Source organism: Callithrix jacchus, chromosome 4 (assembly GCF_049354715.1).
Source record: "Callithrix jacchus isolate 240 chromosome 4, calJac240_pri, whole genome shotgun sequence".
In the NCBI taxonomy this organism is placed as follows: domain Eukaryota; kingdom Metazoa; phylum Chordata; class Mammalia; order Primates; family Cebidae; genus Callithrix; species Callithrix jacchus.
This window is the reverse complement of record NC_133505.1, coordinates 34,024,736-34,042,401: the sequence shown is the minus strand read 5'-3', so window position 1 is coordinate 34,042,401 and position 17,666 is coordinate 34,024,736. Positions and strand designations below refer to the sequence as shown.

Sequence of the window (17,666 nt, the reverse complement as noted above, 5' to 3'; positions counted from 1 at the left end):
CCACTCTGAGAACTAGAAACATCTCAACGAGAAATCCACGGTTGCCAGAGTGTAGAAGGCCCTGTTCATTCACATTGAAAAGCTCAGGTATTTCCGTTAAAGTCTCTCCTTTTACTTTGGGATGCTGACTCCTGCATCCATCTCAACCTGGGCATCGTGTCACCACCTTCAAGAGGAGAAAAACTAAGTAGTGTTTTGCAAAGGGGCAGCAGCATTTTTCATTTCTGACAGCATCAGGCACACGGCCATGCAGATGAGCAGGTGGGGGACACAGGTCAGGCCCTAGAACTGCTCTCCTCTGTCCATTCTTGAGTATTTTTAAAGAGTTGTGAAAGTGTCACAGATATTGGCATCTGTGGGCCACCCCCATGGGAACCATTGCACAAGGCAGAGCCACTCATTCCCAGAACCTCGTACCATGGGCTGCTCTTAGTGACCCAAAGCCAAGCCGAGCAGGACGCCAGCCACAGCACACCATCCTCAGTTCCTAGGGGCATGCTGCCGGCAGGGGCAAAGTTATCCTTAGCAACCAGATACAGAAAGAAAGGAAAAAGGAAGGAAGTGTTGCCAGTGGGCTGGTTCCAGCTCTTGACTTTGCCACACAGAAGAATTTGAGAGGAAGTCCAAAGTAAAAGTAAGCAAGTGAGTTTATTGCAAAATGAAAGTACACTCTGACAGCTGATCAGAGCAGGCTGCTCAAAAGTGAGACAGCACCGCTGGGCTTGGTGGTGCATGCCTGTAGTCCCACCTTCTCGGGAGGCTGAGGCTGGAGGATCGCTTGAGCCCAGGAGTTCTGGGCTGTAGTGCGCTATGCTGATCGAGTATCCGCACTAAGTTTGGTATCAATGTGTTGAGCTCCCGGGAGTGGGGAACCACGAAGTTGCCTAAGGAGGGGTGAACTGGCCCAGGTCTGAAATGAGGAAGTCAAAATTCCTGATGCTGATCAGTAAGGGGATTGCACCTATGAATAGGCACTGCACTCCAGCCTGGGAAACATGGTGAGACCCTGTCTCTAAGAAAAACAAAAAACAAAAAACAAAAAGAAAAACAATGAGACAGTACCTTCCCCTCATGGGAGTCTTACATGATTATTCATGAAGAGGTGGGAAGGGGTGTTGTTTTAAGCATGTCTGTGGTCTCCTGGGCGTGCATGCACTGTGGCTGTACACTCTAGCACATATATCTCATGTCTCATTAGCATCTTAACTTGTCAGTTGGGGCTGTGTTTCTATTATTATAATGAGCAGAGGTCAGCCCAAGGACACTAGTCATGGGTTTCTGTACTTGCACAGATTTGGAGATATTTTCCTTCTACTCTTCCACCTCCTTGCTGCAGGATGTTCTAACCACAAGCTTAGGACATGGTGGTGCACTGTGGAACAGCCTGTTCTCTCCATCAACCTGACAAGTCTCTTGTTTCCTTTCAAGGGAGGCTGTGAACACCTGACCTCACCTACTTCAGAAGGATAATGCAGCAGTAGCCACGACGACCAAGAGAGATGATTCCAGAAGTACAGGAAACACCCCCTGCCCCAGATGCTGTGACTGTGCAGTTACACACAAGAGGTGAGTTCAGCTGGCTCTCAGGGTGCTCACTACCTTATGGGGGCCTGGAGGACATCAAGTCCTGAGAACGCCACATTCTAGAGGAGGAGAATGAACTGATAGATACACAGCAAAGCTCCGCATACTCTTCCTTTTCTCAGTGCCCGCCGTGTTCTTCATCAGTGTCCTCTCTCCTTTCACCTACTACTGTTGACTGGCTGGGAAAAATAGAACAACAGTAAAAATTGGAGACAAGTCTTTGGTGATGAAGAGAAACATTGACTACTTCCAGGATTTTCTAGCTTTGGCTATGATTGCAGTTTTCCAATTCACCTTATGCGGATGGATTAAGAGAAAGCTTCTGTTACAAATCAAAATGAACATGCCAGAAGTATTGGCTCAAATCAACTTTGTCTTATTAAGCCACTTAGTGAATCAAAAGACCACAGGCCGGGCACAGTGGCTCATACTGCACTAGAACTTCAGATGTTAAAGAGAAACAGTGATCTTAAAAGCAGCCACAGCAAGTGGGCTCCGAGGTGCTCACCGCTGCTGTCATGGTTCACGTAACATCACTTCTGCGTGCAGTGTCATGGGAGAGTGGGCTCCTGGGCCCCAGGTTAAGAGTCTAAGCACTACAGGCATACAGCTAGAGCTCTGGGAGGGGAAGGATGGCTGGGATGGAACCTAGTCTTGTCCTTTAGTCCTGGGGCCTTTTCACTCCTCACATGGCGGGTGGTGGGCATCTGGCAGGTGACGATGTTGATGGAGTCGAGGGAGGACACTGGTCGGGGCTGGGAAAAGCAAGATTGGAGAGATAATTAAGGTGGACATTATTTTTTTCTGAGCGTAAGTCATGGCTTGAAATCTAAAGAGCCTGAAGGAGTATCCCCCTACCCAAACCTGTTTTTCCCTTTTCCCGCAAGCCTTGTTTAGCCACAGGCCCAGTGCCAACACTAGGGGGCACTCAAAATCCATGAAGGCATTGCAGAGCTGGGATTGTTCGTGGTCGACTCCTGGGTGCCTGACATAACCAGGGGAGCCAAGACCCTGCAGCCAGGTGGCCTGGATTTAACCTGAAACTCTGGTCCTACTGACACTTTCCCTTCCAGTGCCTCAGTTTCTTCATCTGTGAAATGGTGAGGACATTACAGCATTTACCTGTGGGGTGAGTTTGTCAACAGCAGCACTATTAACAAAAGGGACAGAGAGTCCCTTGTGGCGAGGGCTGTCCTGTGCACTGTGGGAGGTTTGCCAGGAGCAACTCCCTCACCCCCTCCCAGCAATCCCCATATGACAAACAAAAATATCCCAGGATTTTGAGGTCTCCTTTGGGTCTGGAAGCTGCACTTAGTCAGACACTTTCCCACCTGACACTTCATCTCATCTATGAGACGGTCTGTGGGCTTTATGCTTTGGTCCACATAAAACCACTTTGAAAGAAGGATTCTGTCCATCTTTAAACAAGTCAGTTCTCTTCCTTTATCTCTGCATTCAGTTAATCCTTGCACACTCTTTGTTTAGTATATCTGGAAATGTATCAGTTCCAATTCCAGTAGCAATTCATGATACCTGGTATGACCTCAGTACAGCTCTGATTCCTTTAGCACAGATAATGTGTTCTCAGTTCTGCTCTGGATGATGTAAATCCATTTATTTGGGTTTACTTGTTTGAGATGTTGTTCCTCATCTGTCAAATGTAAATGCAGACATGGCTTGAACTACTAAGTGGTTTTATTTCTTCCTTCCCCTGATGTTTGTTGTATTCTTACTACAAGTCAAATACATGGCATGACATTGCTTCCTTGATCACACCACATCAGATGAGAAAATTAGGCATTATAGCCAGCTGTGGGGCTCACACCTGTAGTCCCAGCTACTTGGAAAGCTGAGGCAGGAGAGTTGCTTGAGCCCAGGAGTTTGAGGTCAGAGTGAGGTATGATATCACCAATGCATTTCAGCCTGGGCAACAGACCCTGTCTCCAAAAAAAAAGTAAAGACACGGTGAGCTGTCTACATGGACTCTGTGTCTTACAAGATCCATGTCCTGTAATTTTTCTAAATGGCATCTCTGTGTGGTTTCCATGAATGTGTGTCTGGTATTTCTTTTCTATGCTTTTCCTTTCAGCTTTTCTGTACCTTCTACTGAAATTATGGCTTTTGTAAATAGCCTATGGTTATTTATGGATTGACTTATTTTTCCCCCTCTGCACTATTTGTCTTGTCATTGGAGTGTGTGAGTCCATCATGTTTAATGTCATTGTTGACCTCATTGGATTTAAGTCTGTACATTGTCATTTGCTGTCTTCTAACATTATGTATTTTTCAATCAACTATTTTTCTTCTGTTGCCTTCTTTAGATGAATAAAAAAGTTTTCATTATTGTAGTCTTCTAAATAAGTGTTCAAGTTACAACTTCTCTTGTTATTTACTTATCCGAGAAAGCACAATAATCCATGACTTCCTGTAACTGACAGCAGATCATAACTTCCCTGAATTTCACTTATCTGTGCAGACAGCCCAGGGGAGAATCAGTGCTCTGGCTCTGAGACACAGCAGATGGAAGCAGGAGAGTAACTGGATGATGAAACTGTAGCTGCAGAGGCATCCGGGCCCCTCACCTGCACTCCTCGTACATGTCTCCTCCACTGAATGCCTGCGATGCCCTCTCCTCCATATGCTCCTGCCAGAGTCTCCCCATCTCCACTGACAGCAGCTCCACCCTTCTACTCACTCAGTCCAACACTGTGGGTGTCCTTGATTCTTCTTTCTCACACCACAGATACAATCCATTAGCAAGTGCTGTGAAGTCCATCTTCAAATTCATCCAGAATCCCATCACTTCCCACCATTTCCCCTGCTCACACCCCAGTCAAGGTAACCAGTGTCTCCATCCTGGAATACTGTGCTCCTTCCCCACCATTTCCCTACTGCCTCACTTGTCCCCCACCTCTCGATTCTGTTCTCAGCACAGCAGCCAGAGAGCAGCTTTCAAAGTGTAAGTCCCACCATGTCCTACTTTAAAAAACTGCCCTCTAACTCCCCATGTCATTCACAGCAAATGTCAAAACCCTTCCCACACCCTCCAGGCCTTTCTGCTCTGGCCACACCTCTGACCTCATTTCAGTTTCTCTGTCCAGCCCTTCTGGCCTCTTCCTCCTTCCAGGAACACAGACACTTTCCTGCCCTAGTGCCTGCACTGAAGGTTCCTGCCTGAAAAGAGCTTTCCCAGTCATCCTTGTGGACAGCTCCTCACATCCCTCAAATCTTCACTCAAAGGTCACATTTGCAATGAGGCCCATGCTGACCACCCAGCACAACAGCCACCTCCCTGTCCCCACAGCCCACACTCTGGATCCCCTGCCCCACAGCACTTGCCACCTTCTAATTCAAGCATTTTCTGCTATGACTCTGCTTATACTATAACTATCATATGCCTACAGAGGAGTCCAATCTTCTTGCTTCCCTGAACCACATGGAAAAAAGAATTATCTTGAGCCACAAATAAAATACACTAATGACAGCTGCTGAGTAGAAAAAAAATAGAAAAAAGGGGAAAAAAGTATGTGCATAATTTTCATGGTATCTGCCACCACAGATCAGCAAAAACGTCCTCACATTGGAAGCTGTCCTGAGCCACATGCAGCCTGTGAGCCGTGGGTTGGACCAGCTTGCATCCGGAACATATGTACCACAAGGCCAGAAATTTTCCTGTTTTTACTTACAGATGTTTTCTAAAGGCGAAAACAGTCATATACCTTGCAGACAACAAATGTCAGTTGAATGAATGATCACTGAAGGGCACCTCCCTATCCTAAAGGAATATCTTTATTACTGTAGCCTCAGGCCAAATGCTGTTTTGTGGCAGCTACAGAACAACATCATCTCACACCAACATCAGTGCTGCCAGAGCTTTTCTCACCAGCGCTGCCTGTGTGCCCTCCCTCCCTGCCTCCCTCCCTCCTCCCACACCAACCCTCCTGCACGCTGCAGCACACAACCATATTTTTCTCTTCAGAAAAGTTAACCCTAGGTTGATGGTTCCCATTTTCAAACCACATAGGAATCTAAATTAGAGTGTGCTTTATAAATCCATGAGTTTGGATTGGCGCCAGTACTAGGATTACTACAACTCAGGGCAGGAAGAAGACTAGGAGAGAGAGCAGAAGGAGTTCCAACAGAAAGTTACCTACGATGAGAAACTACAGGAGCTCTCCTCTCTGCCAGTTTCTGAATCTCTTTAAGAAGGTTGGGGAAAGGATGGAAAATGCAATTCAGGAAAGAAACCTGAAAGGAGGATGAGAGGAACATAGGTCTGAAAATTTGTCTCCTGTTATCACAAGGACTTCTATGTGTAGAAATCACCATACGTGACATCCAAGCCTCTGTGATCACAGGTCATGATGGGACAAGGTTCTACTGAAGGGCCAAGGACAACAGACAGCAAAGATGACTCAGCTGAGCAGTGACTACATAAAGCCCACGGTGGCCTGCTCATCCACTGGGCACAGCCCCATCTACTGTCCACCCCTGCAACAAATCAGCACAAGAAATACATGGACTGTGGAAGGTTCTCAGGTCTTCCATTTACTTGGTTGCTCACATTTCAAGAATCTTCTGCTTTAATTAACCCATCAATTCTCATGGAAATAATTTGAAGAAGTAAATTATATTCAGATTCTAATTTTAATAGGAAACTAAGAAGTTATAGCTCAGTGCACCTTAAAGTTGAGACAGAGATGGAGACATTCCAGCCCCAGGTCTCTGGAACAGAAAAGGTGATCGGGGAAGGAATGCAGGTCAGTGTGGGGAAGGGGTCATGGTGGACACGGGGCTGGGCTGGTCTTCCCACCTCCTCACATTATGCCTATAGGGACACAGACACATTCAGATGCCTTTGCAGTAAGAGAAGTCAGGGTTCTTGAAGTTACAAATGGAAGGTGTGGATAAAACTTGACTCTCAGTCCCACACAAGGCAGCTGTCTCACACTATCTCACACTATAAAAAAAAATTCATTAACAAATTTACATCAGTCACACTTTAAACAACCCATCACCACCTCAATACATCCAAGTCAAAGAAACCCCATAACACAGTTGTGCCCACTGTTCCCCCTCAACTACCTACGCACATCAGCCTCCCGCCCCAGGGTCTCACCTTTACAAGCTGTGAGAGACACATCAGAGCCCTGGGGACTGTCGCTGCCTGGAGTACAACAAAAACAGGACCTTGTCAGAGCCCACAAGAGATGTCCTAGAGGAGGAATTGTGGGCTGGGTGAGCTCCCCCATGGGCTCCCGACCACAATATCCCAACAATCTCAGGGATCAGCCTCCTTCACACTTACCTGCAGCCTGAGAGTAGCTCCCTCTTTTACTATCTGTGGGAAGAAAATGTCCTACGCAATCTCAGGGATCAGCTTCCTTCACACTTACTTTCAGCTGGATGGTAGCTCCCGCCTTTGCTATCTGTGGGAAGAAAATGTCCTGTGAGAGGCCAGAAAGAAGGCAGGGCCATGAGGTCCTAGAGGAACCTCCTACTCTTGGACTGTAGAGAAGTTTCCAGAAATGTGACTACAGACCCAGGGCAGGATCAGGAAACATGAAGAAAGTAGATGTGGGTCCTAGACCTACTGCCCTCCTGAGGTCTGTCCTCAGAAGGGACCTTCCTCTGTGACCTGTGACTGCTGGGACTAGGTCCCCATTGCCACAGTCATCAAGGTGATGCATTTGTCCTTCACTGTCACAGGTGTTTTACAAGAGTAAGTGCTGGCACACTGGGCCCACACTGGGTCGGCCCATGAGTGTGGATGTTGCTTCCCAGTAACCTCAGTAGGACAAGAAAACTCAGACCCCACCTCTAACCCCTTCCTTACCTGAGCTTTTCTTCCTCCACATCACAGCGGCGACCACAGCTCCAGTGACTACAGCTCCAAGGACAGCCAGGGCAGCAATGATGCCCAGGATGGGAATGGTGGGCTGGGAAGACGGCTCTGGGAAAAGAGGGGAAGGTGAGGGTCCCTGACCCCCACGCCCCAGCCCCAACCCTGCTAAAGGTCTCCAGATGGGCTCCTGCTTTCCCTAAGAGACATGACACCCCCTCCTTACCCCATCTCAGGGTGATGAGCTCGGGCAGCCCCTCATACTACACATGGCACGTATATCTCTGCTCCTGCTCCTCTCCGGAAGGCACCACCACACCCGCCCACTTCTGGAAGGTTCCGTCCCCTGCAGGCCTGGACTCCATAAGCTCCATGTCCTGGGTCTGGTCATCCCATCCCGCTGGTCAGTGTGATCTCCTCAGGATAGAAGCCCAGGGCCCAGCACCTCAGGGTGGCCTCATGGTCAGAGACAGGGTGGTGGGTCACGCGTGTCTTGGGGGGCTCTGAAGGGAGTAGTCAGAAAATTCAGGCACTTTGCATCTCTCATGGGACACCCCAGGAGTGTTCACGTGACCAACCTGACAATGGACAGGACACCTGGGGTGGGGAAGGGAGCACAGAACCCAGACACCAGCCTGGATACAGGCACCTGGGGTAATCTCCTATTCCTTGGAAAGTTCTAGTCTCTGAGTGGGGGAGCAGGGACTTCTGGTCCTGACCTGAATGGAGGCCAAGGGACTCAGAGGAGCTGGAGTCAGACCCCCACACACGTTGAATGTGAGGCAGAGGACAAGGCCTGAGATATAAAGTCACAGTGTCCAAGGCTGCTGTGGGGGTCAAAAGTAACCCTGATCAGTACTTCAGGGATTATCTTCCCCTCCTTTTCCTCAGAGACTTTATCCCTTAATTGCATCAGAGAGCAGGGCAGGCCCTCAGAGTCACTCTCCGGTACAGGATCTGGAAACCCAGGAGGATTCCTCTCCCTCACCACCGGAGGGACGGCGATATTCTAGTGTTGGTCCTATTTCCTGCCCTCGTTGTGTGAGGCCAGCCTGGGAGGTCTACAGGAGATGAGGGAGGTGCCCCATAGCCCCTGTGGCCCCTGGCGCCCGTGTGCTGCAGCGTCTCCTTCCTGTTCTCCAGGTATATGAGGAGCGACTCCAGGCACCTGCCCTCCAGGTAGGCTCTCATCCTCTCAGCCTCATTGGCTGCCTCCCACTTGCGCTGGGTGATCTGAGCCGCCAAGTCCGCGGCCGTCCCGGAGCGCAGGTCCTCGTTCAAGGCGATGTAGTCCTTGCCATCATAGGCGTGCTGGTTATACCCGCGGAGGAGGCGTCAGGCAGGCCCCAGGTCGCATCCATACATCCTCTGGTAGGTGTGAGACCCTGGCCCCGCCCCCGAGGTCGGCCCCGCCCCAGCCCAACTTGCGGGGATTTTGGCCTAAACTGAAAATGAAACCGGGTAAAGGCGCCTGGGGCTCTCCTGGATTGCGGGTTTGGGCGGGTGCCGCAGCCTCACGGTGAATCTTGGACCTGGAGACTCAGGGCGACCTGGGCCCTCCGTCGGGGATGGGGAGGGATCACTCACCTGCCTCGCTTGGTTGTAGTAGCCGCGCAGGGTCCGCAGGTTAGATCGCTGAGTCTGTTCGGTGGCCTTGGAGATCTGTGTCTGCAGGTCCCAATACTCCGGCCCCTCCTGCCCAACCCATGGCGCCCGCGGCTCCTCTCTCGGACTCGCGGGGTCACTGTCGAACCGCACGAACTGCGTGTCGTCCACGTAGCCCACGGAGATGAAGCGGGGCTCCCCACAGCCGGGCCGGAACACGGAAGTGTCGAAATACCTCATGAAGTGGGAGCCTGGGGCGAGGAGGGTCTGAGACCCGCCCGTCCCTCCTCCCGACTCGGCTCCCCGGGTCCTGCGCTCTCGCCTGGCGAGCGCCCGGCCCCTCTCCTGGCAGAGGCCGTCTATCTCTTGACCCCGCATTCACTCGTCCTGGTCTCGGTTAGGAGCAGGGCCCCCGAGAGCAGCAGGAGGAGGGTTCCGGGCGCCATGGGTGGTTCGGGGCGCCATGGGAGACTCGGGACTTTAGAACCGGGACCGCGGTGAGCTTATTGGCTTCTCCAGGAACCCGGCACCCAATGGGAATGGGAACTGGGTTCAAGTCGTGAGTACCCAGGAGGAAGGTCCAGACACAAGTGAGGAGAGGAAGAGAAACTGCGGAGATGGGGAATCCCCAACGCTGATCCTCCCCAATCCATACACCTCCTTTGGGGCCTGAGACCCTGAGAGCCAGCTCTGGGGCCCTGGGACTTCGCCCTGACCCCGCTCCTCCTGTGCCAAGCGCTCTGTCCCAATGTCTCCCTGAGTCTTGGTCCAGGAGCTGCTGAGAAACCAGAGAGAAACCCTCAGCATGGGCCCCGTCCCTCTCCCTTCACATTTCATCCCGGAATCCCTGTTCGTGAACTGGACTTTCTGCCTCCCACTCCTTACCTGTCCCCTGGACTCTTCTAGAAGAAAATTCACCCCAGGGAGCTTGGTGCCAGAGACTGAGCTCGCCCTGGGAATGGAGGTGCAGAGACAGGGTGTTTGTTGTTTTTCTTCCAATGTAGAAAGATTTTACCTGAGCATGAAATAGCACAGAAACCAGTTTGCTTTTTGTTTATGAACTACAGTGGGCAGCAGAATCTTGCTAACGCCGAAATGATTAGGAACCTAATCGATAAAAAAAAATTATGACTTTGGCCCCTTGATATGTAAATGTGTATAAAAGCATTACAACAAGACTCAGAAATCTCCTAGATTTTACTTTCCCAGACAATGTATCTGTGACTCCAGCTTGTGGTATTTTAAATTTGCCTTCATTCCACAGCCCTGAGTTTCTGGGTGAGTCCAGGACATCTCAGTACAGAGTAGCTCACTGTGTTATGTATGTTACAACCAGGAGCCAGTACAGACTTCATTCACCTCACAGTCGCAACTGTTCAAGGCAGTCACAATGCCCCTCACCAGTGCTCATGCACTGCCTGTTTTTAGGGAGTGTCTTTTATAGAAACCCAATTAACATAAGAAACAATTAGTTTTTAGGCAGACCTACATAATGTATTAAACGCCAACTGCAAAGAACAGCCTGCTAGGATCTGTAATTGTATTTTAAAAATCTGTAAAACAATGTGTTTAAACCTGAGAATTCTGCTGTTTTTGAATTCCTTCCCTCTGCTCCTTTTCCTTACCTCCTGTTTCTTCAGCCCTTCCCTCCATCCCTCTCATCCCTAAGGCCCTCCTCTCCCGTTAGTCCCCTGTCACTCCTGAATTGTGACACAGCAGGTAATTATCCCATTACCTGCTATGTGACTGTTCTCTCCACAGTGATCCTGCTACTGTGAGTCAGCGTGTGTCATTTCTTCTACTAAAACACTCCAGTGGCTCAACCTTGGTATTGTGAAGCTTCTAGAATGTCAAGTACATGTGCATATGAGGGTATACCTGGTTCATCGTAGGGACAAAATTAATTTTTGTTGACTGAATGAATATGAGTGTGTTAAATTGCATCACAGAAAATTATAAAATGTGAAACAATGAAAAAGTTAAGAAAGATTTTATTTTATTTAAATAGTGTGCATATCAATTCATCAATTCATTCCATGAATCTGTTGAGCCTATATATGAATTTTATGACTGTATAACACATTACCTCAACATTGGCTTTAAACAACACCCATTTATTATATTTATTTATTTATTTTTAGAGACAGACTCTCCCTCTGTCATTCAGGGTGAAGTGAAGTCACATGATCATAGCTCACTGCAGCCTTAAACTCCTGGGCTCAAGGGATCTTCCTGCCTTAGTCTTCAGAGTAGGTAGGACTACAGGCAAGTGCCACCACACCCAGCTAATTCAAAAAGAAATGTAGAGACGAGTATCCTACTGTATTATCCTGCCTGGTCTGAAATTCCTGGCTGCAAGTGATCCCCCTGTGTAAGCTCCTCAAATATTAGAATTAAAGGTGTGCGCTACTTTGCCTGGCCTAACAACACTCATTGATCTGTTTAGTCCCTTAGTCAGAAATCTGGGCATGGTGTGGATGGAATCTCTGTCCTGGGCATCCCAAAGCTGGGTTTTTAGAATCCATTCAGGCTTATGCAGAGGTGACAGAATGCAGTTTCTGGCAGTTGTAAGACTGAGGTCCCTGTTCCTTGCTGGCTGTCAATGTAGAGATCAGGGAGATATGTGCTCAATTCCCGGTGCCCACCAGCGTTCTTTCCTACCCAGCCCCTTCATTTGCAAAGGCGGTGGAGAAAACCCCTCATGTGGAATCCCTCTCACACATAGAATCTCTATGCTCAGGAAGGACCCAGTCTTTCAAGGGCTCACCTGATTAGGACAGTCCGAGCAGGATAAACCCAGCCTAAAGTCAACTAATTGGGGCCCTTAATGATATCTGCTGAATCCCTTCACAGCAGCACCTACATTAGAGTTGGTTGAACAACTGGGGGTAGGTGAGTGACCAGGAGGTGGTTGTTGGGGGCCATGACAGAATCAGCCTAGCAAGGGTTGGATCTTCCTTTTGTGTTTAATTGAGACACAGTTGGAAATTGAAGTTCAAGTAAAGTGATCATTGTGAATGGTAACAAAATACATCTTCTTCGGCCATGGAAATTTTCCATACATTTTAAAACTAAGTTACATGTTTAATATCTTCTTATAATTAATTTAGGCCAGGTGTGGTGGCTCATGCCTGCAATCCTAGCACTGTGGAAGGCAAAGGAAGGCAGATGCATTGACTCTAGAAGTTCGAGATCAGCCTGGGCAACATGGTGAAACCTCCATCTCAACAAAAACTTAGAAAATTAGCCAGGCGTGGTAGTTCATGCCTGTCATCACAGCTACTCAGGAGGCTGAGGTCAGAGGATTCCTTGAGCCCAGGAGGTCGACACTGCAGTGCATGTTGTCATGCCACTGCACTCCAGCCTGGGTGGCAGAGTGAGACCCTGTCTCATAAATAATAATGATGGTGATAAATGTAAAGCAAATGCAAATTAACATGTAATAATACATCCTCTCTGATGAAAAAGTGTTAGTTATTTACTATTGCATAAAAAATTATGTAAAATTTAGCAGCTCCTAACAACAAATATTCATCATCTCCTGCAGTTTCCAATGGTCAGGAATCCAGGAGAGGTTTCCCTGAGTGATTCTGGCTCAGGTCCTCTCACAAGGCTGCAGTCCAGTTGTCAGCCAAGGGCTGCATCATCTGAGTGCTTCACTGGGGCTGGGGATTCACATGAAACATGGCTCAGTCACATGGCTGTTGGAAAAACCAAGTTCCTTGGTGTCTGGCCCCAGAAGGTCTCAATTCTTTGCCACATGGACCATCCTGCAGGGCTGCTTGTGGCACAGCAGCTGGCTTCCCCCAGAGCGCATGATCCCAGAGACAGAGAGAAAGAAGGTGGAAGATGCAGTGAGTTTTAGGTTCTACACCCAGAGTCACAAACTGTTATGTCAGCATTACTCTAGCAGTTAGAAGTTGTATTATTTGGTTCTTCTACTGCTACAAAGAAATACCTGAGACAGGGTAATTTATAAAGGAAAGAGGTTTAATTGACTCACAGTTCTGCATGGCTGAGGAGGCTGCCCCAGGAAACTTACAATCATGGCAGAAGTGGAAGCAAACACATCCTTCACATGGTGGCAGAAAAGGGAAATGCAGAGCCAAGTGGGGAAAAGCCCCTTATACAACCATCAGATCTCATGAGAATTCACTCACTATCACTAGAACAGCAATGGTGGAACTGTCCCCATGATCTAATCACCTCCCATGAGGTCCCTCCCCCAATATAGGGATTACACTTCACATGACAATTCAAGATGAGACTCAGGCGGGAACACAGAGCCAGGCCATGTCAGAAGTGCATCATTAAGTCCAAGCCACACTAAAGAGAGGGAATTAAGCTGCACCTTTGGAAGGGAGCAGTATTAAAGGATTTGCATACACGTTGAAAGCAAAATTAAAAGTATTGTTGGAGAACGATCCAAGATGGCCGATCGCTAACATCCCGGGATTGCAGCTCTTAGAGAAGGCGCGGAGAACTAGAGGACGCCACACTTTCAGACAAAGTCTGGTCGCTCACGGAGCAGAAGATCCCCCAGTGGAGGAAACACACGGGTCGCCAGCGCGACTCTCATGGTCGGCGCAGTGTTTCCGCCAGCACCTTGGCGCAGCAGCGCTCAGCGCAGAGTAAACGGGACCGGTTCCCCTTCTGACAGAGGTTTGGAGCCCTGGGAAGGCAGAGTCGCCTACGACGGAAACAAGATGGAAGCCCAAAAGGAGAATCCTGGGCAGAAAAGCACCATCAGTTTTAACGCCGCTGCTCTGGCCCTGGGAACTAACAACCTGGACGTCCACTCAAGGGACCTAATCTGAAAGTTGGTAACTTCAAAGACGACAGGAGGATAAATTTACAATGACGGGAAGAAACCAGCGTAAAAAAGCTGAGAATACTCAAAGTCAGAACGCCTCTCCCTCTAAAGATGATCACAGTTCCACATCGACAATGGAACAAGGCTTGATGGAGAATGAGCGCCTCCTGATGACAGAATCACTCTTCAAGGAATGGATAATAACAAACTTCGGTGAGTTAAAAGAACATGTTGTAGCCCAAGGTAAAGAAACTAGGAACTTTGAAAAAAGGTTTGATGAAATCCTATTGAGAATAGACAACTTAGAGAGGAGTATGAGTGAATTAATGGAACTGAAGAATACAATACAGGAACTCCGAGAAGTATGCACAGGTTTAAACACTCGAATTGTTCAAGCAGAAGAAGGGATATCAGAGGTCAAAGTCCAACTTAATGAAATAAAACGTGAAGAAAAGATTAGAGAAAAAAGGATAAAAAGGAATGAGCAAAGTCTCCAAGAAATGTGGGACTATGTGAAAAGACCAAATTTACGTTTGATAGGTGTACCTGAATGCGACAGAGAGAATGAATCCAAGCTGGAAAATACCCTTCAGGATATTATTCAGGAAAATTTTCCTAAACTAGCAAAGCAGGTCAACATTCAACCCCAGGTAATACAGAGAACACCACAAAGATATTCCTCAAGAAGACCAACCCCAAGGCACATAATCGTTAGATTCACCAGGGTTGAAACGAAGGAGAAGATACTAAGGGCAGCCAGAGAGAAAGGTCGGATAACCCACAAAGGCAAGCCTATCAGACTTACAGCAGATCTCTCGGCAGAAACTCTACAGGCCAGAAGAGAGTGGGGGCCAATATTCAACATCCTCAAAGAACAGAACCTTCAGCCCAGAATTTCATATCCAGCCAAACTAAGCTTCACAACTGAAGGAAAAATAAAATCTTTTATGAACAAGCAAGAACTCAGAGATTTTATTACCACCAGGCCTGCTTTACAAGAGCTTCTGAAAGCAGCATTACACACAGAAAGAAACAACCAGTATTAGCCTTTCTAAAAATACACCAAAAAGTAAAGAGCACCAACATAAAGAAGATTTTACACCAACAAATGGATAAAACAGCCAGTCAACATCAAATGGCAGTAACCCTAAATTTAAATTGACTGAATTCCCAATCAAAAGACACAGCCAAAACCCAACGGCATGTTACATCCAGACCTGTTTCACATGCAAGGATACACAAAGACTCAAAACAAAGGGATGGAGAAAGATTTACCAACCAAATGGAGAGCAAAAATAAATAATAAATAAAGAAAAAGCAGGAGTTGCAATTCTTGTATCGGATAAAATAGATTTTAAAGCAACAAAGATATAGTGGTAAAAGGATCAATGCAACAACAAGAGCTAACGATCCTAACACCCAGATAGGAGACTTAGATTCAATGAGACAGAAAATTAATAAGGATATCAAGGACTCGAACTCAGATCCAGAACAAGTAAACTTAATAAATATTTATAGAGCTCTCCACTTCAAATACACAAAATATACATTCTTGTCAATACCACATCACACCTACCCATTAGTTTAAATGAAACATTGATTGGCCATTATTAATACCCAATTTTTTTCAAAATAAAGCAATATTTCCATTTACTCTCCCTCTTTCTCTTCCTCTTTCTTCTTCTCCTTTACTTATTATTTTTTTTTTCTTTCCTTCTCTCAAAAAAAAAAAAAAGAAATCAACTTGTAAACCTCTAGATCCAGGTCGGCAATGTCTCTTTCATTGCTTGATTTCCTTTCTTCCCTTCCCTCCCTCCCTCCCTCCCTCCCTCCCTCCCTCCCCGCTTCCTCCCTTCCTTCCTTCCTTCATCCCTTCCTTCCTCCCTACCATCCTTCTTCCCTTCCTTCCTGCCTTCCTCCCCCCCCCAAAAAAAAGTATTGTTACAGGACTTTGTAAATCAAAGACTACTTTTATCTAATTATTTTTCTGTAATGCTTTAAGTTTATCTTTTAATTTAATTTTATTTCATTTTAAGTTCCACAGAACATGTGCACAATGTGTAGGTTTGTTACACAGGTAAAGATGTGACATTGTGGTTTGCTGCACCTGGGTATTAACCCCGGCATGCATTTTTTTTTTTATTTTTCCTAATGCACCCTAACCACCACCCTCCCACAACAGGTCCTAGTGTGTGTTGTTTCTCTCCATGTATACATGTGTTCTCATTGCTCAGCTCCCAATTATAAGTAAGAACATGTGGTGTTTGGTTTTCTGTTTCTGTGTTACTTTCCTGAGGATAATGGTTTCCAGCTTCATCCATATTTTTGCAAAGGAATTAATCTGATTCCTTTTTATTGCTGTATAATATTCCATGGTGTATATGTACCATATTTTCTTTAACCAGTCTATTATTGATGGGGATTTGTGTTGATTCCATGTCTTTGCTATTGTAAATAGTGCTGCAATGAGCATACACATGCATGTATCTTTATAATAGAATGATTTATATTTCTTTGGGTATATAACCAGTAATGGGATTGCCAGGTCAAGTGGTACTTCTGGTTCTATATCTTTGAGGAACTGCCACACTGTTTTCCACAATTCTGACTTGCATGAGAAGATGGTGGGTCTCATTGTGGTTTTGATTTTCATTTCTCTAATTATCAGTGATGTTGACCTTTTTTTTCTTCATGTTTTTTGGTTGCATGTATATCTTTTTTTGAGAAGTGTCTGTTCATGTCCTTTGCCCACATTTTAATGTTTTCTTTTTCTTGTAAATTTCCTTAAGTTCCTTGCAGATTCTGGATATTAGACATTTGTCAGAGGGATCAATTTCAAAATTCTTCTACTATTCTGTAGGTTGTCTGTCTACCTGACGACAGTTTCTTTGATGTGTAGAAGCTCTATAGTTTAATTAGATCCCATTTGTCAATTTTTGCTTTTTCTTGAGGTTACTTTTGACAATTTCATCATAAAATATTTGCCAATGCCTATGTCCTGAATGGTATTGCCTAGATTTTTTCCAGGGTTTTTATAGTTATGGCTATTACATTTAAGTCTCTAATCCATCTTGAGTTAATTTTTGTGTAAGGTGTATGGAAAGAGGTCTAGCTTCAATGTTCTGGATGTGGCTAGCAAGTTTTCCCAACATCATCTATTAAGTGGGGAATCCTTTCCCCAATGCTTGTTTTTGTCAGTTTTTTCCAAGATCAAATGATTGTTGGTGTGTGGTTTGATTTCTGAGTTCTCTATTCTGTTCTAGGGGTCTATGTGCCTGTTTTTGTATCAGTATCATGCTGCTTTGGGTATTGTAGCCTTGTAGTATAGTTTGAAGTCGAGTAGCCTGATGTCTCCAGCTTTGTTCTTTTTGCTTAGGATTGCCCTGTCTATACAAGCTTTTTTTTGGATTCATATAAATTTTAAAATAGTTTATTCTAATTCTGTGATAAGCTTCTATTTTTAAATTAATATTTAAGTGTTTCAGACATCACAGAGCCTTGGGTGCCAATGGGAAAGCATTCTGAGACAGAGAAAAGGGATACAACAGTATTTCTGAGTTTTTCTTGCAAATACCTATAATAACAATGTTCTCTTCAATGAGTTAACACAGTTGAGAACATAGAGTAACGTGGTCAGAAAGTGCCAAGAGTTCAGTCACATAACAATAGTGCCTTGAAAATAAGTGTTTGTTTTGTCTAAGATGTCTCAGATTTAGTTGAAGTATGCCTGAAGTACCAATTTTCTTATTGAAATATCATCTTTAAAAAATACGTGTCTACACTTGAAAGCAGGAGACTGCTCTATGGAGTAACTATGGTTTT

General features: G+C 46.2%; 1 protein-coding gene and 1 pseudogene across 3 annotated transcripts; both read right to left on the bottom strand.

The window, feature by feature from the left end:
• Positions 1–670: 670 nt before the first annotated feature.
• Positions 671–9,519, bottom strand: LOC144576555 (HLA class I histocompatibility antigen, B alpha chain-like). 3 transcript variants are annotated; one of them, XM_078368477.1, is made up of 5 exons: positions 9,014–9,519; positions 7,421–7,537; positions 6,893–7,013; positions 6,704–6,751; positions 671–2,339 (listed from the first exon to the last, which is right to left on the bottom strand). In XM_078368477.1, the coding sequence occupies exons 1-2, from the start codon at positions 9,407–9,409 to the stop codon at positions 7,469–7,471; spliced, it is 465 nt and encodes a 154-aa protein (XP_078224603.1). In that variant the 5' UTR covers positions 9,410–9,519; the 3' UTR covers positions 671–2,339; positions 6,704–6,751; positions 6,893–7,013; positions 7,421–7,468. The 3 variants fall into 3 exon arrangements, with proteins under 3 accessions (XP_078224603.1, XP_078224602.1, XP_078224601.1); XM_078368476.1 differs by lacking the exon at positions 671–2,339 and adding an exon at positions 6,218–6,544; XM_078368475.1 differs by lacking the exon at positions 671–2,339 and adding an exon at positions 6,218–6,534.
• On the bottom strand, positions 7,936–8,796 carry LOC100401123 (uncharacterized; annotated as a pseudogene).
• Positions 9,520–17,666: the final 8,147 nt, after the last annotated feature.